The following is a 27905-nucleotide window of genomic DNA, read 5'->3' as shown; positions in this document are numbered from 1 at the left end:
AATGAGAACTTTGGCATTAGAATGCAGTACATCAGAGAAGCAGGTGTAGTTTATATTTCATGCATACATTTTTAAAAGAGATGTGTGAATTCACTCTGCCAAATGCAGATTCTGGTGGCTTTGCAATGGAGATGCTCTGTTGGATCAATGAATGTGCATTTGAGTTCATAACAGAGACTGTCAACAGAGCAGCTCAGCAGGAGAGATCATTAAGCGCACTGCCTCGTGAATTCTGTGGTGAGGCCGGGCTACGTGTCATCAGTTTGGATGCTGCCTTTCTGTCTTCTGCTCTGTCTTTCTCCTCTGATGGATGGTGGTGCTCCGTCAACTGGTTAATTGATTTCTAAAGTCACTTGAAGCTCAGATGTTAAAACCTCATCGGTGTCTGGTGGTCAATTTGATGGCCGAAGTCAAACTGTCCGAGTTGATGTGCACATAAGGAGTGGCATAAAAAAGCCATGTAGCGTGTACCCAAGGGGTGATTTATAACCTGCTTCTCTTCTTCCTCTTCTCACCTTTATCGCCCATTCAGGGAGGAAATGTTGGCAAAGCTCCGCCTTCCTCAGCTGCCTCTAAACTGAAGCACCTACAGCAGAACAGCACAGACAAGACTAAAGCGGTGAAGCGAGAGGACGCTCTGAAGACTCAGGGCCAGCAGCAGGTACTGTCTAACAACTCTGTCTGATCATTCTGTGTCTGCATCCAAAGTAGGTAACACTTTACAATAATAGTCCCTTAATTAACGTCACTTAATACAATAATAAGCATTAATTAACATCCTAATAAATGTTATTAATCATTATAATGTATGTATTACCTAACATTAAATCACCTATTAGTTAATGCATTACCAAGCAGTTAATTAATGTCTACTGCTCAAAGTTAATTGTAACATTAAAACAAGTTGCAAAATATAATAGTTATCCTTATGTATGCATTCCTTATTATCCTTCCATCCATTTTCAGACCCGCTTTTGTCCTATTTCAGGATAAGAGGCATTACTTATTCATAATTAATAAATTTAGATTGTCCGAAACTGAAAATGAGAAAACCAAAACACTGAAAGAAATGCTTATGCCAATTATTAGTACCATTTAATTTATGGCTATGAGTTCTAACGTCACTAAAATTAAAAAAAAAATGCAAGTGTATAAATTAATAATAATGTTTCAAAGAATGAATGAATTAAAAAAAAAAAAATGGAAATATGTATTTTGCACTGACATTCCAACAATACACAATATAAAATAGAAACAATATCAACTTGATCCCACTTATGTATAAATTGAATAATATTGTACATGCGTATAATTGACTGGGCTGTTGAAAGGCACTCAAATTAAATATCATCTCTCATTAAAACACAAAGCAAAGTTTATTTAAGTTCTTAATGAACTCTGTGCAGTAGACGTTAAACAACTGCTTATTAATGAATTTACTGATATGTTATTTAATGTTAGGTGTTACATTATATTTATTAATAACATAATATTAACCTGTTTATTAATGCCTAATAATGCATTAACTAACGGTAATTAAGGGACCCTTATTGTGTTACCCTAAAGTGTCCTCTTTAATCCACACAGAGTGATCATGGTTTAAGAAAGCATCTGTGTTTACACCCCATTTACATTCATTGTTGCTTAACATCATTTTTCATGCACAAACACATTCATTGGCCTCGTTCTTCAGTTAAAACACTTGGCATCTCTAAAAGTGAATGTTCAAATGTTTGGCACTGTGCATTTCACAAGCATAGAGTTTAAGCACCACTCGGCACTGATTTGTCCTCTCGCTAAACAACATCCACATCCACCGCTCCTCTGTCTACTGCAGAATTATCCATAACGTGAAGTGTATCATATATTTTATACACACATCATGTGACCTCTAAAAAACTGTGAAACATCCTGGTATCTGACTGCAATTACATAGAAACATTTCAGATTTTTAAACATAAAAAAAATAATAATTGATGTATTAATTTAGTTAATTAGTTTGGATTTTATTGGTATTCCAAACCTCAATTTAATGATAAATAAATAAATAAAAAATATTTGGAATTGGTATATATGTAATAATTTTTCTTATTTTTTTTTTTTTTGACTTTTTACATTTAATGTCACAGTACAGCTATGATATTAAAGAAATATCATAGAAAATGTGCATGTTCTCAATAAATAGATACAACTTCTGTTATGTTCAAAAGCATGGATTGGTAAGACTCAAGTTATGTCAGATTTTCTTGAATCACTGGCAAAACTTAGTTTTATAGTTTTAGAATGTATGATGACTTATGCCTGGACAGAAGTTAAAGACTTAAAAACATTATTCTGAACCTTCACCAGGTGACGGTTCAGAACTTGAGAATCACGACCACCACACACACACACTGTAAATACACACAAATGTGTTCACTTTGCTGATACAGTACATGTCTCCACTCTTAGTTTTACATTGGTTTACTGTTTTAAATCAAACTAAATTTTTGCTTAAGAAGCGCGAGGGAATCAGAAAATGTCATGGTTTCTGCACTTTGCCTATTTGCATGGTGAACTTTTTTAATGTTTAATTTAAATAAAAGATTAGCCGTACCTGAATCCCATCACCATTGATTTCCACGTAGCAGTCCGACATGAGTTCACTTTTGAAGCAGACAAACAGATGGATTTGTTAGTCTGAGACAGAGATCAGACTAATGATGAATTAAAGAAGCTTCGGTTGTTTCAAACTTACAAAGAAATGGAAAAACTCTCTGCAGTCCCTGAAATCCCAGATTATTCAATGTAAAGAGGACAGTCTTCCTTATATCCTCCAGTCATTTCCCCTGTGTGTCACTCGTTTCCTTCTTCACTTTTTCCCGCTAAGTGTGCCACTTTCTCCCTTTCACTGTCACTCATTTCCTCCGATCTGCAGGATGAGTGGAGGCCTACACTTGTCTAATGAAAGCAAAATTAATTCCTTTATCCCAGTCTCTTTGTCCTTAAACTCTTTTATTTGAAAAACAGCCATTGTTAAAAGCCGTGGTGTGCATGTATAGCCCTATTCTCAGTGGGACGGTGGGCTCTTCAAGCTAATTGTTCGCGTGGGACATAAGTGCCAAGCAGTTGTGGGAGGCATGACGAGTAACAAAAGGAACAGTTTACCAGCAGATTTTCAAATACTCATCTGTGACAGACAGATTGTACTATTGTTTCGCACTGCAGCACTGGTTTGAAGTGTTGTTTGTTGAAACGACTGAGAAGTCAAGTAGAGTAGTTAGTATCAATATGGGCGGTTGGACAGAACATTGTTTGGATAATTTAGAAAAAGATTTTGAATAGAATAAAGCAACAGGATCATTAAGATGACAAATAGTACATACAGTATACACCTTTATCCTGGGCACACTACTTCCTAATTATAAGTACAACTTCCTGTGTGGTAAATTGGTCCATAAAATACTATATTTACACTGCCAGTGTGTAATTAAGGTAATTAAGTGTTATACACACAGAACTCAAACTTTTGCTTCTAGCTTTTCACAGAAATAGCCCTGGATAATGGCTTCATACTTCAACATCCAATTATTAATTTGCCTACTGCTACTTGAGCTATACAATAGGTGTTGCGATACAACTTTTTTTACTTCCGCTACGAAACCGATATTGATCCAATGTGATATCACCACAAATCATACATACTTTTGTTACTTATTTGGAATGTTAGAAAAGGTTTGGTCACGTGATATTACTCAAACAGTGAACAATACTCAGCAACAGCAGGTAGAGGTAGAAAAACCAATGGGTTACAGAATCTGGATCCATAAACATAAGAAAATACTACAATTCAGTTGAATAGAACAAATAAAAAGTAAATAACAAGAAATGACCTCAATAAATCCAATAAAAACAATATATAGTGTATAGTATACTGGATTTTTAAGATGCAGGCCGATTTAATCTGATACTAGTTTTTTTTTTTTGCTGATATCAGACCGATATCTGATACCCTTAGTTATCACACAGAAAGCTGCATCATGATCTGTGTCTTATCAATGCTAAAATGCTTCCTCATCTTAAAGCTAGAGTAGGCGATTTTCTCCAGATACATTTTTTAAGTTTTTGGTTGAAATTGTCTTATGTCCTGACAGAAATTAAGATCCTATGTGCTCTGAAAAAGGAAATCCATCATCTGTAGCAGCTGTAAATCTGTAATAACTTCGACCAATAGAAAAAAGCTAATCGTTTTTTTTAACCAATCACGTCTCCCTGCTAGTTCTCGATCCCTCACATGCACGAGCTCACACTGAAAGCGCGTCACCGCTGACAGAGTTAAAACAGAGTTTTTATTCACGTTTTTTAACATATATAGCGGTAAAGTTTATTGTTTACTTACTGCTGAATGAGACATGAGACGACGAAGTTTCTACACAATACAAGCGATGAGCTGAGCTCCTCTTCTGCAGCAGCTGTGTGCAGACGGAGCACAGAGGGGAGGGGGAACGGGGGTAAAGGCGGAGCTGTCGGGGAGGCTACATTCAAAATCATGCTAGCTTTCGAAAATCGCCTCCCCTACCTTTAAATGATCTCTTCTCCAAGCTTTATACAGTACTGTTAATCGCATTCACACTGTCAAACACACCAATAGTGTATGATCATGCAAATGAACCTAGCAAGAGAAGAAAAGCATCAATTCACAGAAATGTACAATATTTCTCTAGTTTGCTGAGAGATGTATATTTTCAGTATGAAAATTTGAAAATTACGTAGGTTTTTAGGGTCAGGTGACTAAAACTGGACAGATCCTGACAGTATAACAAACATCCAGAGAAAAAAAGTGTCTCATCATCATCAGCCTGGCTGCTGAATTATCTGCGTATAGCTTTAAAAGCTCCTTGACTCCATTTCAGCACCTTTGGGCTTGTCCTGCCCTTCTTCTTAGGGTCAAATAATACAATTACAGCTGTAATACAATAAACATTTACTATTCCAGAAGTGTCAAAACAGTACGTCAGTGTCTGTATACATTTCATGCTATCAGGTTGAGTTGCCACTTGATGAAAATGAACTGCACAGTCCGTGCCCTCACCCACATTTCCCTTTCACTCTTCTTCCCTCCACTGATGACTGATGTTATTGTTCTAACAATCAGACAGGCACTCCCTGGGTGACCTCTCTGCTCTACTCTCAGCTGAAGGTAAAGGTTTCTCTGCTTTTAAAAGCTTTTCCTCAACGCCGCCCCAATCCTTCCCTCACCATCCACTCTCCTTAGGTTCACTAGTTGTAGCTTCCCGCCCCTTTCCTCTCAGTCAAACAACGAGAACATATTAGGGGCATGTTCAATTTCAAATTATGACACCTTGGAGTTTCCCAGGGATCTTCCCTCGCCCTCATACCTGTTTACACATGAAGTACATATATGAGTGTCTGTACCATGAGTGCCTTTTTATATAGAAATGTGATTTTAATTTCAGAAGTTTGGATTTCATTACATCATTTTAAATTAAGAAAGAAATCTGATTGATTTAAACTAAACTCAAATAAGACAACAGGCTTGTTTGATTTGACCAGATGTGTAAAGAGTATTGATATATCCTACTTAAGTAGAAGTACTATTACAGTACAGTGCAGTACAAGTACGTCATACAAAAAATACTCAAGTACAAGTAATACGTAGTTAAATTACATCGGACCACACTTTTAATTTTTGGTAATAAATCTTGCTACAGTTTCCTTGCTAATAAGTATAAACTTAAAAAGGAAGAGATGAGATCTTGCACAATTTTATTTCCCACAAAGGCATCTGTATAAAATAAAAGGTTTGTCAAAATTATTTTTTAAATGAAACAACACCAATGAATTCAATTCCAAATTAAAAAAAAAACATAAATTCTGGCTCTAAGTATAGCTACACTTATTAACTTTAAAATAGTACCATGCCAAGTGTGTCATATTAGGTAGAAACCATAAACTGAACCATGGAAAGTGGCTGGGTGTTGATGATGTTCAATGTAGTCCATGAAACGGAAATAAAAAAATAATCACAAGAAATAATAATTTACTCAGTAAGTGTTGGGTGTAGAAATGTAACAACTAATTTTATTTCTTTTAAAACATACTTAAGTACAAGTAAAATCACTGATTTAGAAATATACTCAAAAAAAGTACACATAAAAGCAACTCAATTACAGTAACATGAGTACTTGTAATCAGTTACTTTCACCTCTGGATTTGACACATCTGGTCATCTTCCTTCCTGCACTGTAAGTAAAGCAACATACATTACTGTGATGATTGGAGAGAAAAAAAAAAAGCAGCATTAAAGGTTTATTTTATGTGCTCAGCTAAGATGTGATCCTTCTGGGGTAATTGTGTTGTTAAAATTAACTGAGCTTCTCTGATGGTGCAGACAGTGCCAAGGCTGTCTGCTCACTCAAGCATCACGGATTCCTCAAATCATTGGGCTGAATGAGAACAGACAGCTCAAAGCTTCAATTTCTCCTCATTGGCTTTGGCACAGGTCAGGCAAAGAATAATGATGTGAAACACTTAAAGCCCCACAACTGTTTCCCACCTGCTGGTTGGCCTCATTTTTTTTTTTACTGGCGCTAAAACATGATGGCCCAATGTGCAGCGTCGTGGCAGGAGTTACAAACTGGGCCTCTCGTTAGAAGTTGTCGCGTAGAGTTGAGTTCACCTCTGAGTGTGTGAGAGTTGTGGAAGATTCCCCAGAGTCGTCCTGAAACACTTGACCATTTCAAGTAAGAGTAATTTTAGCTATGTTCTCCTCTGAAAACCAAGTGTTTCTCTCTGCTACAGATATAATCAGTCCCATGTGAACACCTAAACTGTTCATGACACATTCACATTCCTTAATTCAGTATTATTTTTTATTAAAAACAAACAAAACGACAACATGCATGCATTTAACGGGGAAAAAAAATACAATAACAACTCCAAAATACATAAACCAGCAACTGAAATACACAAAATTGCAGAAAAATATGTACGAAGACAGAAAAAAAAACAGAAAATGATTTAAAAACACACAAAAGGACAACAGAAATACACAAAACAAAAAAAAATATTTACTCAATGACAACAATGTTACTTCAAAAATACATATTGCTCATAACACAGAAAACAACAACAAAAATAGGAAAAAAAACACAATTTTTTTTACAAGAACAACAAAATGATTCAGAAAACACAAAAGGACAACAGAAATACACATAACGAAAGAAATATAAACTATTTGACAACAAACGTAAACAAAATTAGTCCAAAAAAGTGACACAAAACACAATCAAAATACACAAAATATTATGTTAATGTTCAGAATATTGATAATTTCATCATTAGATACAACGCTGTGATAAGTCACCCATCTCTGGGTTTCATTGAGTCAGTGCTTCAGTAGAAATTAGGAGAAAGGTGAAAACTCTCTGCCCTTTCCAGCAGCTGCGTGGAAATCCCATTCGCTTTTCAATGAGCTACATGGAGAGGCATAAGCAGAGAGAGCGGTCAGCAGCACTCCCTGGAACAGAAACACAGATGTTTAGATGCCAACAAAAAACAGTGTTTAATAGACAGAAGAGGAGGAGCTGGTTGCAAGGCGTTTGCAGACAAAGCGTGCAGAAGTAGGCGTGTTGCCGTGGTTTAAATGCAGCGCTGAGACTAACTCTAACCAATGGGAAGCATAGAACATGATCAGCTGGATGATTAACTGATTTGGGGATGGATGCTGTCAGTTGTCAACAGCTACTGACAGATGAAGGGGCTGGTTTAGCTTGACTTCCGTGTCTGCTTCAACTAACCCAACGCTCAATAAAGTTATAGGTTACACGTCTGAGCCACACGTGCACACCAGCTATTGTAACACAGGGTGCTGTGGTGGTGTAGTGGTTAAGGAAGCGGGCTTGTAATTAACGGTTCGAATCTCACCTGGGCCATCACGTAGTGTAACAAAAAGGGCAGAGCTAATAATTGTGACATACTGTAACACAAGGGGTGGGGCTATTAACTGTAAAATAACAAAAGAAGCAGAGCTAGTAATTGTAACGTAACGCAAGGGGCGGAGCTAATAACTGTGACGTAACACAAGGGTAGGAGCTATTAATTGTAACATAGCCAAAAGGACGGAGCTATTACGTCACGTAGTGTAACAAAAAGGGCAGAGCTAATAATTGTGACATACTGTAACACAAGGTGCGGAGCTATTAATTGTAATATAACAAAAGGGGTGGAGCTAATAAATATGATGTCACACAAGGGGTGGAGCTAATAACTGTCACGTAACTTCAATTAATCAAACACAATTTACTCCAAATAAAAAGTGAAAAGGTTGAAGGTTTAAGGCTCAAAAGTTTGTTTTATTCTCCACTGTAAACACTCTCATTGGCATTTTCGGAATTGTTTTGTGCTTTGCATTGTGGGATGTGGAGTCTCGTAAACTAATGCATTGAGATGTTTCTCTTTCATTCTTACTGTGATTTCTTGTGTTTTTTACCATTTGTGTTCTAGTTTGTTCCCAGTATTCCCTGTGATATCAGAATAAAGGAAAAACACTTCTTTGCTCGCATCTCAGAGACTCCACATCCCACAATGCAATGCACGAAAATGTCAACAAACAAAGTGTTTACGGTGAAGTTGAGAACAAACTTCAATCTTTTATGTTAAATAGAGGGGGAAAGTAAAACACAAATGAGTGAACATCGTCAAAACAAGTGTCAACTGAAGCTGATGAGCAGTGTAATTCATAGTGTTACTCGTCTGCATCTCCTCAGTGGTTCGGACATCATGTTGTGGATGAAAGACTGTGTCGTAGTCTTGCATCACACATGCTGAGATCAACCTGAGTAACGATCTGATGTGTTTGTCTCCTGTTCTGTCTTCACCCTCCTCCCCTTCCTCCCACATGTTTCCTGTTCTCACACTTGACTCCTGCGGTGCAACCTTCACCCGCCCTGTCACCCCGTGTGATCCTGCACCTCCCGGCCCGTCCATCTCCTTCTGCCTGAACCCCTGCAGCAGTGAGCGGCCTGTCCCTGTCCAGCCTCTGCCGCGTCCTCCTGTTACCGTGACTACAGAGATACACATCCATCCACCCTTAGAGTCCATCATTTCACCTCGTCTTCAGCTCTGTGTGTGTATGTGTGAATGCTTGGTTCTGATTGACTGTTACAGAAGCAGGATGCTGTAAGACAGAGCACTGGTTCATTTTTAGACTTTTTTCCCCTTGACTCCTTTACAACCTCTTTACACTTGCTCTATCCGCTCGTGTCTCCTGTGTATTTGCTCCACTTGAAGGCCTTAAGGATCAACAACACCTGTGGCAGTATTGAGCCTTTCTTCCCCGCTATGAGATCGGGAATGTTCTCAGGCCGAGGGGCATCTCCTGCAGCGGCATTCCCCACTGGCCTGAAGAAGTATTCCCAGGAGGGGGCTCTGCCCTCCCTGACAGCCTCCCCGAGCCATGCTAAAGCCCTCCTGCTGAGCCTGTCTGCCTCCGGCCTCAACGCTGAGGCCCTACTCCTCTCCTCCGCCCTCCGACATCACCGGCTTCTCCGTGAGCAGCGAGCCTCCTCTCTGCCTCCGCCCAACAGCCAGTCCTCCTCTCCCAGTCCCACTGCCACCTCTTCCTCTTCCTCCTCACCCACCAACCCTCCATCCCTGTCTCCCTCCTCTCCCACTCTCCTTAATTCCTTCCCTCTCTCATCTGGTCCTCTGAAACCTCACAGCATTGACAGTTGTAGCCTCAACAGCAGCAAGGAGGGAGGCAGCCAGTGAATGGGATTCAAGAACATCACCAACTTTCCCAACGCAAGCAAATCTTTTCGAACAATGTCAGACATTTATTCAGTTGACTTTATTTTTTTCCCCACCTTCCTTAATTTTTAGACTCACCCTCGACTACAGATTCTGCATAGATGGATCCAGCCTCTTTTCCTTCGCTGAACCAGATTCACTGTTGTCTCCATGCAGTCCTGCAGTACAGAGAGGCACCCCCCACCCCCCCTCCAAGCTGAAGTGGTCTGGATGTATTTACGGACAGCAAAAACATTTTTTTAAAAAGCACTCTCTGTGGGTTATTAGTGGCATAGGTACCTAGACTCTAACTTTCAATCATAGAAATAGTGCTGCAATAATCGCAAGTGGTAGTCGTGCGTGTGTTCAGGATTGTGTCGCTCACATGTTTACAGTGTGCCAGTCCGCTTGGAGAAGAAAAAAAGAGGAAAAAGAGGTGATGATTGTGGTTCCAAGTTGTTTCGATGTTCAAAAGGAGAACTTGTGGATTTCTTTGCATTCAATGTGTTTAAAACTTTAAGCTGGTGCTATGGTTTCCCTTCTGTGTGTACATTCCTCACTCTAATGTAACTGCATCAACACAACAGCAAATGATATGATGAGTATATAGTTTTTCTTACAGATCTACTTTAGACCAAAAGCACATAGAGCAGTGTATAACACAAGTCAGGATAGTTAAACAAACAGATGGGAGAAACACAAACTATATCTATATTACAAAGTGTATAATGCAAATGTCTCATGTCTGAATATGTGGACTGATGAGTTCATTATGACAATCAGGATGTTTTCATTCCAGAGCTCAACAATGAAACCCATTCCAAAGACTCTCACACACAGACTCACACATGTAAAGCTGTACAGCACAAACGCACCCACAGCTCGTGCGCTGATTCATTTTGAGTCATATCTGTTATTTTTTTTAAAAAAACCACTGCTGATATATAAAAATACTCTATTGACCTTGACATGTTTTTAGTCCATTTTACAGTGATTAATCTGGCACTCTTTGATAAGCAGGCACTACTCTATTCAACCTAATTGCTTGTTTCAAGAAGAACAAAAATCATCTTTACTGCAGTGAATCGATTTTTTTTTTTTTTTAAGTGCAATTTTCGACTTCAGAGGAATGGAAACCATATAAAGGGATTAAAGAATGACAATATGAAAGAGCAGAAACTAAGCACACTTTCCTCTCTGTTAAACTTTCTCATTTCCAAATGTGATTAGGGGCGATAAGCACAATGCTGAAAACGGAAATTGAAAAGATGAAAACATCTCTGTCAGTCTATATGACCAGCACAAGATTAGAAGCATCATTTAGATCTCATTTCCTCAGTTTTTTAAAAATGTTAAGAATGCTTTTGGCTTTATAAATCTACAATACAGTGAAAGCACATAGGACTGTAAGTAGCTAGTTTGTGTGGAAAGACAGAAGAAATTCCGATGCTGGAGCTGCTCGCTGTTAACTTTCCTGCTGTGGGTGACAGAACTGAGTAGACGGTTACAGATAAAGCACTCGCTCTCCAGAAGGCTTGTGAGAAATCAAAACTGTGTCGTCAAGATCTGTGTAGAACTGGGCAGCATGCAATGAGCAGCTGAAGCTGAAAGGAGTGTTAGCTACAACTGTTTGAACAACATTAGGACTGCTCTGACTAGACCCAACATAGTGATTTTCATCTTAAAAAGGATTATGTTTATGGGCAAAACTTCCTGTGAGAGAGAGCAGAAATAGCAGATGGAAAGTGCTTATTTTTAAATTGAAATGGTCATTATACTTGTAAAAATTTGCCATCTGTTTTTGGTTTATTTTTCCAGAAAACGAAAATCAAGTTATACCTTAATGATTAGCACATAGCTTGTATTCAGGGTTTTTGTTGTTCAAGGTTAGAAGAAGTGGAGGGTGTTTTAATGTGTTCGGTGGGTAAAAGAAAAAAGTTAAGCTGTCTGTTTGATCAAAGAATTCTTCATTTTTAGCTTTTTGTTTTTACCACACAGGAAGTTGCACCCACAGTCAGGAAATAGGCACGCCCAGAAAGAGAAGTACTGAAGTTATCAGGTCCTCCCTTTGTCTCTTTCATTTGTTTTGTCTTAGGTGCAAAAGGTCATTGATAGGAAAGGTTTTAAATAGAGAAAATCAGACAGTTTTACCCAGGCAGGTCACTCTTTGCCTGTTTGTCTGCAAGGACCTCTAATCGTGTGGTGTTTTTTTTTGCCAGTGCCTCTAGAACTTTGTTGAACGATCTTGTCTTACAGTATTAGATCAGTAGCGATGACAGATGCACCCAAAGCTATACAGAAACATATAATTTATCATTTTTTGTTAAAAAAATAGAGGGCGAAAGTACTTGAAATTTGAAATGCAGCGTGTTTGAGGTGGCAGTGGCGGTATTTGACTGAACACACGCCCAATTTTAAGTGTGCTCAACCCCACAGCACAGCGGATTATAAACTTCACCCTGCCTTGCTCAGGAGCTCTGCCAAGCAGGGGATCCATATTGAGTGGAGTCAAATGAAAGAAATTCACTTATTCATGCTGCTCCACGCTCAAACACCGAAACGCTCTGAGATAGGTTTGCTGCATGTGAGCGCTGGGGAGGTGGTGTGCTCGCCTGGCTCCTTTCCCTGGGTCTAGTCCAAGATGTAAACCCCCCCCCCCCCTCGTCCTTGCTCTCTGAATCGCGTGACGGTGCTCTGTGGACATTAGTTACAGACAAATGTTCATTGGCTGTGTTTTCAGCATGGCTGGAGCCTTGAGAGCATTACAACCACTCACAGTAGGCGCCTCTGGCAATCAGAAAAACTCATGCAAACTTGAAATTAAATATATATATATAGATATATAAATATATCTAAGTGAGATGTTTGTGTATGATACTATAATTGTGAAGATAATGTTATATATATATATATGTTGACCTAGATCAAATTATATACTATGAAATGTCACCATCTCTTAAGTTTTATATATTCGTGACCACTTTATACGGATTTTTCTTATTTGAGTCATTGAGAGCGATGCTACATTTCACACAGATTATTTATTCATACGCAGAACATTTTTATATTGCTTTGAAATATTTGTATAAATAAATGTAGCCTCTGTAACATACACTGAAGGTAGTTTTTAAACTTTTGGGGGGATTTAATGTTTTAATACTAAGTTGAATTTTGTGTATTTTTGTGTATACCTCGTCTTTGTAAACACTGGTTCAGCTCTTGCTTCCTGAATGTGAAAAAGTCACTTTAGGGCTAAAACAGCTGGATTTGTGCCTCTGATTGCGAGCCTACTTTACTACTGTTTTTGTTTGTTTTGGGCTGATGTTTTGTGTACCCCCCTCCCCCCACCACCACCCCCATCCTGTACTTGATAATTAGACAGAGACAAAACAAAGATGGTCAGACACAGAATTTGGGGTGACTACTGTGAAAGGTCATTTTATGGCAGTGGTTCCCAACCAGAGTACATGTAACTTTTAGATATAAGTGATAACTTTTAACAAAGTATTTTTAAATGACTAGATTCCCAGTCATTTTACAAGGTCATGTCAACATAGTGTGTACAGTATACACATTTAGTTTGGCCTGACTGTTGCCCTGGAAACTGAAGAGGCTTCACTTGAGCCTACTTTTATTTATAAGGGAACTTTTCAAAGGGATCAATAAAGTTATATATGTAATCTAATCTAATTTACTCATCATATAAACAGGGTTGCTCATGCTAGGACATAAAGGTTGGGAACCATTGGTTTATGGTCCTGAAAGCTTCTTAAGAGGATTTGCTGCTTCGATAAATGTACTTGGCTTTAACTTTTGAGTTTGCATGTGAACTGGTTGGACAGCAGTGAAGATGCTTAGAGTGACACAGCCGTAGCACTGAGTGGCTTCAAGTAGCTAAAATAAACTATAAAAGCTCTAAAAAATCAACTTGAACGTCAATAAAGATGAAGGTTGTGAAGCTGGGTGTCGCAAATGTTTTATCTTATACTTTGACTATAGCATTTTTTTATTATTATTATTTTTATTTTTTATGACAAGCCTAAATTCAGTAGTTTGTGTATGAGATTTTTACATGAATGTGTGAACGTTCCAAAGTCTTGGCATCAAAAGTAAAGAATCAAAATTGACTTGTAAATAATTTGAGTTATTACTAGCGAGTTTAACAAATTTGTCATGTCCAAAAAAAAAGATGTTTTAATAATAAACCATGACGATGGTTTCAAAGGTATATATATATATATATATATATATACACATATATATATGAAACAATGCATGTATAGTCTCAAGCAATTGCACGATGCAGTTGATTAGAAAATTGTTGTCTACATGTTTTCTCTGATGAAAGTGAGAACTAAGGAGGTTATTCTGTGTTTGAGGATTTTGATGAGGAGGAGACCTAATATGGGTGTGTGTGTGTGTGTGACACAGGCATGTTCAGTCTTACTGTGATGTTATGTGATGATAGTGGCGATGGGTGATTGTCCATGGATTCAGTTTGAACCCCAAGCAGAGAGGTCACCAGTAACGGTGCACGAGTCTCCCACTTGTAGAGTAGTACGATATAAAATATTGCAGAAAATATATCTAGAATATAATGATAAATGAATTTAAAAACCTACTGATACCAGAGATATGAATTTATCAGTGTGGATGCCATGATATTCAGTGAGAAATGTGTGTTTTTCCTGTGAGAAGACAGCAGGCAGTCGACCCTGCCTTCTTTTGTACATAACTTGCTGTGATTGTGTGTCTAATAAAGTGCAGCTCTCTTGTAAAAACTAACTGTGGCTTTTTTTTCATAATTATTACTGTCATGTCATCGTGAGTATAATAGATTGTAGCTCATATATATATATATATATTTATATATGTCTTAAATTGGTTGTAAGTGCTTTTTAAAATGCATCTGTGCGTGTCTTTTAAATAATTTCAGATAATGATTTATATTTGCTCACGCTTTTGCGATGTATTAATAGGTAATTAATCCCTTTTTTTAAATGAGACTATATAATACAATCAAAACGAGTACATTAGAATTAAAGATGTATTCATATGATGGTCTCTTACAATGATGAGAATTTAAAAGTACATCTGTGACTACAGCATCATTTCAAAGCAAGGGGATTTTGGGCTTAAAAGTAACGGATGGATTTAACGTAATGGATGGATGTTTAGTACGTGTTGAACACATTTCTGACGTTTTCTAACTTGGAAAAAACTCAAAAGCCCAAAAAGCTTTGATGTAAACAAAGAAAATGAACACAAAATAGTTCATATCTGTTGAAAACTACATTTTAATAACCAAATTAGTTGAAACAGTAACACTTGCATTAGTTTTACAAAGTCATTTTACAAAAGTTAATATCAAAAATTAAAGTGTTGACATGTTTATTTTGGGTCATCAAAGGCATTTTTCTTCACTTTCTGGCAATGTCATTATATACATGCGAAATCTTTATAATAAAAAAACACTGAGTAAATGGGAGGGGTTAACTTAATGTAAAGATATTGAAAACTGAGATTTGTAATGACTCAGAAGTGGAAGAAACACACAAAAGTATGATCTCTAAATAGCTCCCAAACAGATATTATACTTTAAACTTGGAGTCAACTTAAGCGGTCTGTTGCTTTAAAAAGGTTTTCAGAATAATTTCATGTATAGCAAATGAATTTCCACTAAATGTGATTAAGAGTCAACTGTGAAGCTGAAAAACTCTATTTACAGGCAATAATAAAGCTTGTTTTTTTTTCTGCTTGCGCGTTTGGGATGGAATCCAGTTTTGTACACAAATGCTCTGAAACAGGATTGGCTCAGCTGTCCTGGCGCGGCGCTGAGCGACGACCATCTGTTCGCCTGTAAGGTGTGTTCCTCAGATCTGTGGAGACGTAAGAAAAGAAGATGGGGCACATTTAGTGATTAGCCGTGCAGAATATGAGCTTCAAACCCATTGTGTGGGATGCTGTGATTGTACCAGTGATGATGTCCTCCAGAGCGCCGTCCTTCCCCTCACGTACCGGTGACTTCACCTGCCTTTTCTTCAGCTCTGCTATAAAATCCATCTGAGGCATCTTAACACACGACACAGTGAGGGGTTACTTGAAAATTTTTGTAATGTCAAAAAAAAAGCCATGTACTTAACATATCTTGGTCTTTTTTTTTTAGTGTTTACCTTTTGTGACCCAGCCCTACTTGGCGACTCTTTTACCTCCTGGCTCTCACTCTCCATTTTTTTCTTATGTTCTATCTCTTGCTGTGCGGTCTGCATTAAGGCGAGTTATAGGAATATTACAATGCATTCAAAGCTGGGTAATAGATCAACCTTCAGTATTTACTGCACCTTATAAGCCTTTATGAAGCGCCCAAACAGTGGGAAAAACATAGAGGGTTGTGTGGTTTTAGGGTTTTCTCCAAAATATTCCACCACAGAAATGTAAGCCTCCTACGTACAGAACAGACCAACAGGTTTTAGGATGTATGACGTCAATGCTTAATCTATGTGTTTGCAATCATTCCTTGACCAACCTGTGCTGTCTTGCTGTCTTTGATTAAAGACTCCAGCAGCTCGCTGTTAGTTTGAATGAACTCCTTCAACACCAGGCTGTCATCCTGCATCAGGAACTCTTTTTCAGTCATCGCCATCCCTCGCTCTAAGGAGCGGATATCTTGAAAAATGCCATCCAGTGAAACTTATAAAAGAGACGGAACAAGTTCAGATATTTTGTCAACGTATTACTAAAGAAGACATTGGCGTGTGAGCACGTACCAACAGCTGCCTTGTCTACAAAGTGGAGCTCAGTGTGGAAGTTAGCCAGATCAGGGTATTTCTCCTGGATGATGTTGGTGATGAAGTGAAGCAGCGTCTGTGTGCGGTCTGTGGATTTGGTCTCCAACAGCTGAAACATGAAGGCAAAATAATAGCCTGTATCCAGTGAGTTGAGCTGTGTGCTCGACCATAACAAATCAGCGATGTGAGTTGCTTCCATTTTTAGGAAATCAGATAATAAACAAGTTGAACTTACAAGATCCAGACTCTGCAGCCTGAAACCGTAAGCTGCGCCTCTCTTACTGCTGTTCATGTAATTACCAAAGGCCAGAACGATCTGAAAAAGAAACAACAACGTTTCAAGTCAAGAAAAAGCTTGATGCTGCATTAAGCTTTGCTTTGACCTACTTCTAAAATCTTCTTCAGTTTTGTAGAAGACTTGATGGAGATTGATGCAGCAATGATGGAGCTCAATTGCTATGGATGGAAAAGAAATCAACTCAATTAAACAGGTAAGGCCCAACAAACTTCAAGTACATATCAAACCGACCGGCTGCAGGCGTTTAACTGTGTCCGGAAAATTGCCCATGAATGTGAGAGTGCTTATCCGCTGGTTCAGGCGTGGAATTTTCCCAAAGTGTAAAATAAATTGGTCTTCGTTGGTCAGTTCTTCCAGCGGTCGTCCCTCTTTTTCGTAATTATTCAGAAGCTTCATCTCGAAGTCTGAAGGAATAAAGTGTTCTAGCAGTTCCAGAAAGTCTATGGACAAAGACTGCTGATCGTACCTGCACAAGAAGAGCCATGTTATTCTTTAGATCTGAAATATTCCTTTGATTGTTTTTTTTTTTTCAAACACCCCCTTTACTTTTCAATTGCAGTGCAGATTTCAGAGGGTTTCATCGCTCCTTTGCGCAGAGTAATGGCCAGATTCTTTGCCTTGTTGGGGTCGATTAAAGATGTCTTGCTGGGGCTCTTCTGGACTGTCTTCTTCTTAACTTTGGCCAGTTCTGTTTGGTTTGCCTGAGCTCGAGTCTTGAACTGGTCCTCAAACATCTCCATGTTGAGCTCCTGATAAAACATGGTAAAATCAAGATAGTAAAGGTATATGGACATTTGCTTTTTGAGTTACATTTTTTTTTTTTTTTTTACAATTTCAGTTCTTGATACTGAGTTCACTTTGTAAAGATCTGTTCTTACCTCTAAGATCTGCTCATCGTCCAGCTCGTTAAAAACTGTGCCTGACACTTGGTTTGGCCTTAAGGCCTGCCAGTTTAACAGAGGCATCCTGAACTTGGTCTGAATGGGTTTTTTGCTCTTTATTTCTGTAAAGATGGAAGATGAGATCACATATTCAGTAATGGCTTGTGTTCAAATATTTCCTGCCATTTTCCTTACCGGAATGACTGCCTCCAGGAGGTGGTGGAGGTCCAACACCAGGAGGAGGTGGTGGTCCAGCTCCAGGAGGCGGTGGAGGAGGTGGTGGTCCAGCTCCAGGAGGCGGTGGAGGAGGTGGTGGTCCAGCTCCAGGAGGTGGTGGAGGAGGTGGTGGACCTCCTCCAGGTGGAGGAGGGGGTGGAGGAGGTGGTGGTGGTAGAACTCCTCCAGGAGTGGGAGGAGGCAGTGGTTCCACTGTGCAACCTCCAGGCGGAGGTGGAGGTGGTGGTGGAGGAGGAGGCATCTGCCCTAGTGCACTGGGAGGAGCAGATGCTGGGGTGGAGGAGTCAACCTGACAGGACTGGGCCGCTTGTGATGGGTTTTCAACATATTCAATAACTGAAACCGGCACGACCTGGAGTTCCAGCGCTCCTGAGGCAGAACGTCCCAGTCGGATTAGTCCTTTGTCCTGCAGCTCCTGGACCTTCTGCTCTAGCTCAGAGGTGGCCTGAGTAATGGAGGAGCTCCGATGCTCCCGGGCTTTTTCCCTCTCTCTGTCTAACTCTCGCTCTCGTTCTCTCTGCTGCAGGCTGCTTACCTGAGAGCAGGACTCTCGCAGGCTTTCCTGGAGAACGCACAGAAAATGTGCAAGACTGATGAGACACACAAAATGCTGGAAAAATGAAAGACGACAGCATCTTTGAAAATCCAGTCACAGACAATGTCACCACTTGTTTAAAACACCGTCATGCTTTCCCCTAAGTGGGGTTCTCACCTTAAGAGTTCCCTTTGACTTTGCGTTACCTCTTCACCAGGGGAAAGACTAGTTGCATTCAACATAATATGGTAACGAAATGATACTACCACCAACTGGGCTTATTTAGAAATGTAATTCCCAACCAGGGGTAGGTGTACCCTCAGGTTTGTCATACCTTCATCAAACTTCATTCGGGTGATTAATAAGCTTTGAAGTTACTTTTACCCAATCAACAACTGTGGCTAAATACAAAAATACAAAATAAAAGTCACAACGCTGAAACAGTGGAAAACCTTATTGATGGATGGTAAATGGCTTGATTGGCTTGTTACAGTTGCTCTAGAAACAGAGCAACCTGCTGGTCAACCTATATGAGCAAATAAGGGGGTACCAATGGAATAAAAATAAAAGTCTAATCATGTCCGTCCTAACTCTAACCCTCTAACCCCAAGCAAATTTAAAAAAGATGGGCTTTTAACTTTTTTGTTATTCCTTAGTTGCTTCATCCTTTTAAACTCACTTTCAGCAGCTCGGTCTCCTTGGTGGCATGCATCAGCTGCGTCTCCAGTTCTGATATTTTCTCTGCTGTCTGAGCCTCAATCTCCTCCAGTCGAGTGTTCAGCTGAAACGCAACAACACACAGGTGACAAATCTCTAACATCGTTCTGGATTCAAACCTCAGATGGACTTTTTATGTGATGCAAGCTAAGGCTTGATCACCCTGTAGCTGGCCACCTTTGATGAGGGTTTCTAGAGTTTAAAAGGCTGAAGCACCCCCTGAGTCAAAGGAACACTACTGATGATACGTGCTAAATTTACATCCTTCCCATATCTGAGACACAGCTCCCCCACTACAAATGGTATACCTAATGTGACTACCATCTTTTGGCACAAAGGACGGTTTAATAGTCCCGTATTCAATGATTCTGACCTGTATGTTGTGATCTTGCAGTTCGTCAATATGCTCCAGCACACCTCCTCTTTGCTCAGCATCCTCAAGCAGAGCGCTCACATCCAACACGTTGTCCAGGTAGGCTTGGATCTGGACCTGCAGTTTCTCGCTTTCTGTTTGCTTCAAATTCTAACACATTTAAAAATGATACTGGATGAAAATTTATAATAGAATTAAAAGGTACAAAATAGAGAGAAAAAGTGCTCAATAGCTTACTATAAATGTCAGAATTTGTCATATTTCTTCATCCTAACATGCATTATAAGATACCCTTATGTCTTAATATTTTGATTAAGCATTTGGGTCCATTTCTATCAATCTTGCAAATTCATTTTTTGTTTAACATGTCTTTACAAAGGATTAACTATTAAGAATTGAACCAGTCCCTTTGCACTCCATATTGTGTTAACCAGCTCAACACTACATCTACATACCAGAACTTTTAAAAAACTTTTCTTAACAAATATTTAGGCTTAATTGCCATACAAAAATATATTATTTAGTAAAAAACCAACATATGCATTGTGTCCATAGCAACAGTGTAACCTTAAAGCCTACTTACCTCTAGATACCTATCTAACCCTAGGTTAGTAAACTCGTACTGCAGATGGACACGAAAGTTCATGTTCTCCACAGAATGTACCACGATGTTGATGAACTGCATACAGGCCACCTGTGGGGAAAACATTGATCTATCCAGGTTATGTACATCATTTAAATCTGTCTGTTTAATGCCAGTGGTTCTGGTATCAAACGTGTCATCCTACCATGAAGTCAATGTTGCTGTCATCATACATGAAGTACTTCATTAACTTCTCAAAGCGATTCTTCTCTCTGCTCACCTGAGGAAAGACAGTCAGATGTCACCTGAATATCAGAATCAGAAGTACTTTATTTATCCCAGGGCGAAATTACTTATGTCACATACGCTCGACAAATATTACAAATGAAAAGAATTAACACTAAACAAAGAAAGGAAAACAAAAAAAAATACTAAAAGACTCATAATTAAATAAGGATTAAATACAAGTGCACACATTCCAGTAGGAAAAAAAAGTAATATTAGAATAATAATAGAATATGCATTTCAAACAATGCTCGCCAGGGGGCAACACACATTCATGAGAGAATAAATATAATTTTTAACGTACATGGTATACAAACATTGCAACGTACTGCAAACAGTAGCAGTTTTGTTGTTTGGTTATTTTTTTGTACAGATTTGTGTTAAATCATAAATTGTATCTGGCAACACTCACAAGTGTTTTCACTCCTACAAAGTTTTTCTTTCTATTGCAGTTTTTTGAAGTATTTCCACAGCCATGTGTAGGCAATAATGAGTCACTCAAATGGAACACAGGAAGTTGACTAAACACCAGTCGAGTGAACACTTAAATGACATTATCTCTTGGTTAGAACATGACAGAGAGTGAGGGTTTTCACCTCCTTGAAGTTGTCAAAAGCAGAGAGGATGATGTCATGTCCCCCTCTTACTAGACACACGGCAGCCAGGAGCTCCAACACCAGAGCTTTGGTCCTACCACAGCAAAAGAAGAAGTGTTTTAACACAAGAGTGGAAATACACTTTGACTTACATACACCTGAACACACCTTGGATTCCTGCTGTTGAGGCTGAGTGTGATCTGGTTAACACAGTGTGGGTGGGTCATGACCAAATTGAAACCAGACTGAAATCAGAGAGAAATGTGTTTAAGATCAGAGAAAGAAAAAAATAACTTACATAAATGCAAATACAGGGAGTTCAAATTGAAGCATAAAGTAAAAGGTGTTCCACTGGGGAGGTACCTGGTAATTCATAATAGCCCGCAGGCACATTATGCACACATGCACATCATCTCTCTGGCTTGATACATGAGACCTATTATGTATCTTGTTCCCTAGGGTGGATATTCTGTAAGAATATATGCAGGATTAAGTACCGACTGCAGGAGGGAAAGACAACATGCCAATGATACAAAACGAGCTTCTCCTAATTAGTTTTACTAGTGCAGTGCCCGTAGGAAGTATGTATTGCTATAGAAAAGTGGGAGGTTGTTAGCTTTTTTTCATGGATGGCTAAAGAGGTTGTGTTTGAAGGTGGGACGTCAAGGACATTTATATATATTTGAGGAACACGTTGGAACATTGGAATATTAGAACATTAGAAGATTGGGACATAGGGATGACATCATCACTGTGGAGGTAGGACTGCTGACATCATCACTGTTCCAATGTTCTAATGTTACAACATCATCACTGAGTCCTTTGACTCCAGGAGGTGGGGCGTGGGGGTGGAGCGTCCAAACAAATCCGACGTTGCACACCCTTGAACCAAGCAGCAGCCATGTTGAAAGTCTCAGCTCTGTCTGTCCCTGAACCACAGAGATATTTGAGCCACAGATACATAGACAGAGATTCCTTCCTTTATAGATAGATAGATAGAAATGCATGCATTGTATACCTAACTACGTCATTTGTAAAGCTTGGCTTTGGCATGATTCTTACGAGCTCTAAAAGCACTTGTGTTTTAGGTCTTACTTCACAGTCAGGGCTCTAGCAGCTCTAGTCATCCCATGTGACTGGGAGCTGCTGACGCTCTTGGTCAGATCTTCCATTGACCTTTCTGCTGACTTTCCTCTTTCTGACAGGGTGCCACCATTTTCCACACTCTCCACATCAAACCTACATGGTGCAGAGGGAGACTTGGTGATGAATAATTTAGTTGGAGCAGCTCCATCACATTCTGAGGCAGCTTTTGAATGCTGTGTGTGTACCGTACTCACGATGTGTCACTTTGTGCATGGGACAAGTATTCCACAAGAATATCCAGACCTTTGTTCTGCTCATTTAGAAACTCCTGTGCCCAGCTGTAGAGGTTGACACATACAGAACATTTGACATTGATACAGGTAAATTGCAGTAAAATCAGCCTATAATATGCTTGGCTCTAAACATAGTGGAACACTTTAATTGCATTTGGTGGAGGTGGACAGATCAATCCAAAACTGATAATATTGATACAGTACCAACGTTGGTTTCGATATTAAATCATAGCAGTGTAAAATGAACTATCCTCTTGTTTTGTTTTTTCTCTTGCATGCACTGACTGTTGTAGTTTCAACAAAAAGATGACCTGGCAAATTTTGCACTTTAGAATATGTACAGTGTATATAATACTTAATTTGTTACTGTTCTATTGTTTCTGAACAAAAAGATTTATCATGACAATAAAGTAAACTTTGTCCATATTCTGTCTTAGTTTTGCTTTTGTTTTTGCAAAATAATCAAAGGAAGAATCACAAAAACAACTAAAGGTCAGCAGCTTGATTATACATAATAAAGAGTAGTGGATCGGATTGGGTCGGTGATACTGACCCTGTATTTAATTGGTATTGAGTCGATACCAAATCTTGCAGTTTCGCCCACCTCTAGCATTTAGATGATGCTACCATGACTAAAATTATTTATTTCAGCTTTTCCTTTTCGTATTCTGTTGCAGTATTTGATATAGTAGGTATTTTCTAAACTGAGGACTAGGGACCACAACTTAATAAGTAAGTTGACCCACTAGAGAAGTAGCCACAAAACACAAAAAATTACAATCGAGAGAAGAAAAAAAATATAGAACAAGGATTGCAAACCCCTGTATGTGTTATGGTTAGGATTAGGTTTAGGTAATCTTTCTAAATGACACTCCCCAACATAGTCCAGCAACTTTGGGGAGAAGAATCAAAGACAATGCACGGGCGGAAGCATGTAGAGTTCAAAAGTTAATGATGGATGTGTGCAAGGTATAGCTCTGGTCCCTGATAGAAGGGTTTGTATAACTATATATCCCCCAGCCTCAGAAGGAAAGATCAATAATCTGCACCAGTGGGTCCAAGTTGGGGTTAAGGATGGATAATGGTTGGTACAGGGAAGGGTTTGAAAAATTCCATTCCCCAACCTCAGGGAGGATCCAGGTACCTGAGGGTCCTGGTTAAGGTTAGCCATAAAAAGTTTTTCTGTTACGGTTTGGGTTAGGGGTAGGGCTAGGGTTTAATGTAGGGTTTTGATAATAAGAATACATGCTGGACACAACACATTATAGGATGATTGTTGTGTAAGTTAAGTTAAGAATTTATGTCCTAGGTAAAGTACCCAGTTACAAGGTAGACATTTTGGTCCTGACTCAGTATGATTCATATTTAAATAACGTTTTCTTTCACAAACCAGTTTTGACTTCAAACATAGGTCACTATACATGAATAAGCACATTTACATCAATAACTAACTTTCTTCTGGTTGTATTATTTAAACATAACATACGTACCCAATGTGATTTGTTCGCAGAGAAATCTCCAAGTCTTTTAGAACTTTCGTGGCATCTTGGATTCTTTTCTTGGACTAAAAATAAAAGACGTTGAAATTCAAATATTTACACGTACATACGTACATAAGTACTTTATTATTATAAAACTTGAGTGAGTAAAAAGAATAGCAAACGAAAATGAGAGTCTTCAAACTACTTGGTTTTTTTAGGGGTTTTTTTGCCAATTGCTTCATTGTCAACATTGCACTGCAATGAAATGCCTAACCACACCTAATTTTAATGTTACTGCCCACTCAATTAGTGGAATTTGACACTTGACCGTTATCTGCATGGCAGAAATGTGAGCACAAACCAATGAATCCCTCATAAATTCATGGCATTAATTTATCTGACCTTTCGAGTGACCCCTCCTTGGTCCTGGTAGAAGCTCTTGATCTTGGTCAGATACACAGATGGAGAGCTCTTTACCTGGAAACGCTCCTGTGGGAGGAAGATTCACCAAGAACAGATGAAATATAGGCCACCTGTGGTCACTTGCTGAGATACAGTACATGCTCAAACCCACACGTCTATACTACTATCTATTTACTATCTATTGATGCCTCTTTGAATTGAGGACAAGAGCAATGTGTGGTATGGTTTTCCCATTGCATCCTGTTCTTCATCACACAGATGTCCATTGTGGGAAAAAAGCCCCAAGATGAGGCCTGAAACCATGTTGAGATGAAGAAACGGTCTAACCTGATCACACACCAACTCCCACTTCTTGTCATTGTCGTATTGACTCAACAGCGTCAGTTTGTCTGGAGGCAAGTTCATGGAGCTCTGCAAGAGAGAACAGGTGGAGAACTTTTACCCATGTCACGTCAGATGGATATAATAAAAATGCTCAATTTACCAAAATACAAATCTAATGTTCAAGACCACAAATGACACCAACAATGCAGAGTTGAAGTGTGTAACAGCTAATAGGTGTAATCATTCATTGTTTAGCTTTGGTTAAAGTTGTGTTGTCTTTTTTTGTTGCCACGTTTTAAATGATTTGTGTTGTTAGAAAAAGACAAAACAAAACATTTTAATGTAATGGTTTATCCACTGACCAAACTATATCTGTGTGGGCTGTTTTTATGCTCAGAAAATGAAAGATTTGCTTTAGTTGTACATTTCCGTGCTTTCTGGCTTTTAAGACTGTTGTTAGATTTGTGAAACAGTTTTCCGGTCCGATTCTCGTTCTCATACAAATGTGTTGCTCAACTTCCCTTTCGGGTGCCTGAGTCTGTGACACTATTCATTGTTCCTTTTCAGATGTTTTCTCACGAAACTGATGCATGTAAAGTTGTGATAATACTAATTTGATAAGTTTAAGCAATACATTTATTCGCAAGAGGTAATTTAATGTAAAATGAGTGAATTATAGTCCTTCTATAATTTCATTTAAAGCTTTTTTTTTCAATCCACTACTCAAATCTATGACTTTGAGCATAGAACTGTACCAATATCAAAACAACAGTTTAGGTTTCAATCACATGTGACAGTAAATTGGAGGGATAGCTTTTAGAAAGTACTTTAACTACATGTGCTAAATTTGATCATTTGATTTTCGTATCATGCCAGGCTATTTCTACTTGGTTTACCAACTATATAAACCCCTATAATCTCCATTTTTCCGAGTCCGGAGAGGATTTTGACTTACCAGTACGACATTAAACCGTTCCTCTAGCTCTTCTTCAGGAGGCATTGGAAGTTTTGGGGCAGTGTGCTGCTTCTTCTGCAGGGTTGATGAAGGGTCGCTCATTGCCAAAGTTGTCCCAGCTATACTCCTGGCTTCACGGCCTTCAGGTGGCTCTTGCTCCATGGCCCCAGCAACCGCATTCCCCATAACTAATCTCCACAAATAATCCAGGAGGAAAGCTCCACACAAACTTATTTACCCAAGAATTAGTATTCCAAAGCAGAGTGACTGAAGGAGGTCACTCTATGACAAGAAGGACTAAATCACAACTTGGGCCTTCAGTCTGAAAAATATCCAATGTCTGTTTTAATCAAACAGGTTTAGTCCTGTGTGATGGTAGGATTACAGATGAAGAGTACTCCTCATACTTTGCTGTTTAGAAACTAGTTTCCTGAAGTACATTAGGTAACAAAGCAACACTATAAAACCTAATGAGGTCTCCCGCTCACTGTACTGTGCGACAGTTGACTGAAATGTGTTTTTGTAAGCGCAGCACAAAGGAAAGAGAGAAAAGTATGACACCCTCTGCACCACAAGCTCAACACCGCAGAAGCAGAAAAGCAGAAGAGAGACTTCCTGTGCATGACAGCAACAGCCCGGGGTGGAGGACAGAGTCAAGAATCATCTCAAACAGTCAATGTTCAATCATGAGTTCAAAGTGTCATTGTTTTCAGCACTAAACAAATCCAGAAGTGAAATCTGCAAATATTTTCTTTATCTCCTTCGCTAGAAATACCAATAATCCTCATTATGTTTTGTTAATTAATTTATTTAATGTGTTACTACTATAAGTCCTTCTCAGGTGCAGTCTGTGTTTTATCTCCTCTCTTCCCTTTCTCTTTTATCTTTCTTTGGGGATGAGGTCTAATCTGTGGTTCTTTTTTTTCTGCGTATTTTATAATGTGCTAGAAGAAAATTAAAGTATCAAAAGAAAGTGAAAGTATAAAACAAGAATTAGTATGTGTGTGTGTGTGTGTGTGTGTGTGTGTGTGCATGTGGGGAGTGGGTATGTAGAATTTAACAAAGAGTAAGTAAATAAGCTCTTCCGGGGCCTGAGTCACACTGGGTTGGAGATGTTTTCCCCCAACGTCGTTCTCATGCGTTGAAGCTGGTGAAAGTCCATCATTGTTCAACAGCACCTCTCTGTGTTTGAGGACACCCAGTGCAGATACAGGAAAAACCCCACAAACTCCCCCCGTTCAGCTTCATAACAACGGTTTCAATGTTTATGTGATCATAATATAGATTTTTACAATGACATTTTTCGAATTGAGTTTTACTCCTTTACTCCCTGTCCTACCGTCCTGAAATAACACTGTTCAAAAGCACCATATTTGCTGCAAACATCATCGGTATTTGTTTATCGCAGTTCTTATTGCGTTAAAGGCAAAACAATAACACGTGCAATGGCTCACAAATCATCATGACTTTCATTGAAAATTGTAATCATTACCAGTGCTGAAGAAAGGCACCAGCAGACTCCTTAACAGGAATCAGTCAATTGGAAGATAGACAAGTGGAAATATTACAAACAATTTCATTTTTTACAATCAAACTACAGTCAGTCAACTCATGTTTTCTTTTTTTTATATATATAGATATATACTGAGATAAGAGTGCTTTTATTTTCATTTTGAGAGCTTCTTAGTATTCCCTAATACAAGTTTGTGATCAGTGATGGTGCGATGAAAGCTCTTCACGTGCACACAAAACCTACTGTACAGGTGTATAATCACATGCAGCATTTAATGTGTGATGTATTAAATTTATTAGGGATCTCCCGATACAACTTTTTCACTTCAGATATGATACCGATATTGCAGCCTTGCTTATCGGCCGATACCGATGTTGATCCCATATGATATCAGCACAAACCATACATGCTTTTGTTACTTATTTTGTAGTGTGGAATGTTAGAAAAGACTTGATCAAGTGATGTTACTCAAGCAGAGAACAATATTCAGCAACAATAGGTTACTTTGTTGGAGTGTGAACCACAGTCACCTATGGATAGAAATGTTGGAGCGGAAAATTTTATCGAAGCGCTTATATTGGTGATTTTAGATACAGTTTGATAAAATCCAATATTAATTTTCTGGCTGATATCGGATCAATATACAATATCAATATCAGATCGGGACACCTCTAGAATTTATGTGTGTTATGGCTCTTGGGAAAATGTGATGATAATAAAAAAAAAAGACGTCACTGATCTAATCTCA

At 38.8% G+C, this 27905-nt stretch overlaps 2 protein-coding genes across 11 annotated transcripts in view; one reads left to right on the top strand and one right to left on the bottom strand.

Annotated features, from left to right (window-relative positions):
• Positions 1-9494, top strand: part of srcin1a (SRC kinase signaling inhibitor 1a) — a 124612-nt gene extending 115118 nt beyond the window's left edge. For 9 of the 10 annotated variants that reach the window (XM_028454690.1, XM_028454683.1, XM_028454681.1 and 6 more), the window contains 2 exons: positions 533-661; positions 9013-9494. In XM_028454690.1, the coding sequence (XP_028310491.1) occupies positions 533-661; positions 9013-9018 (135 nt within the window). In that variant the 3' untranslated portion in view covers positions 9019-9494. The remainder of the gene's footprint in view (positions 1-532; positions 662-9012) is intronic. The other variant, XM_028454682.1, reaches the window with a different exon arrangement.
• A 5669-nt stretch (positions 9495-15163) lies between these two features.
• fmnl1a (formin-like 1a) lies at positions 15164-26165 on the bottom strand. Its single transcript, XM_028455758.1, has 25 exons — positions 25645-26165; positions 24693-24776; positions 24345-24431; positions 23952-24025; positions 22423-22506; positions 22178-22321; positions 21446-21551; positions 21251-21327; positions 21083-21176; positions 20407-20481; positions 20202-20312; positions 19619-19768; positions 19208-19309; positions 17952-18555; positions 17754-17878; positions 17422-17624; positions 17107-17341; positions 16965-17033; positions 16813-16893; positions 16557-16686; positions 16316-16479; positions 16131-16232; positions 15963-16052; positions 15765-15861; positions 15164-15668 (listed from the first exon to the last, which is right to left on the bottom strand). Exons 1-25 carry the CDS (start codon positions 25828-25830, stop codon positions 15604-15606), a joined length of 3339 nt encoding a protein of 1112 aa, XP_028311559.1. The 5' UTR covers positions 25831-26165; the 3' UTR covers positions 15164-15603.
• Between the last annotated feature and the right edge of the window lie 1740 nt (positions 26166-27905).

Source organism: Gouania willdenowi, chromosome 8, assembly GCF_900634775.1.
Source record: "Gouania willdenowi chromosome 8, fGouWil2.1, whole genome shotgun sequence".
Taxonomy (NCBI): Eukaryota; Metazoa; Chordata; class Actinopteri; order Blenniiformes; family Gobiesocidae; genus Gouania; species Gouania willdenowi.
This window is presented reverse-complemented; position numbering and strand designations above follow the sequence as displayed.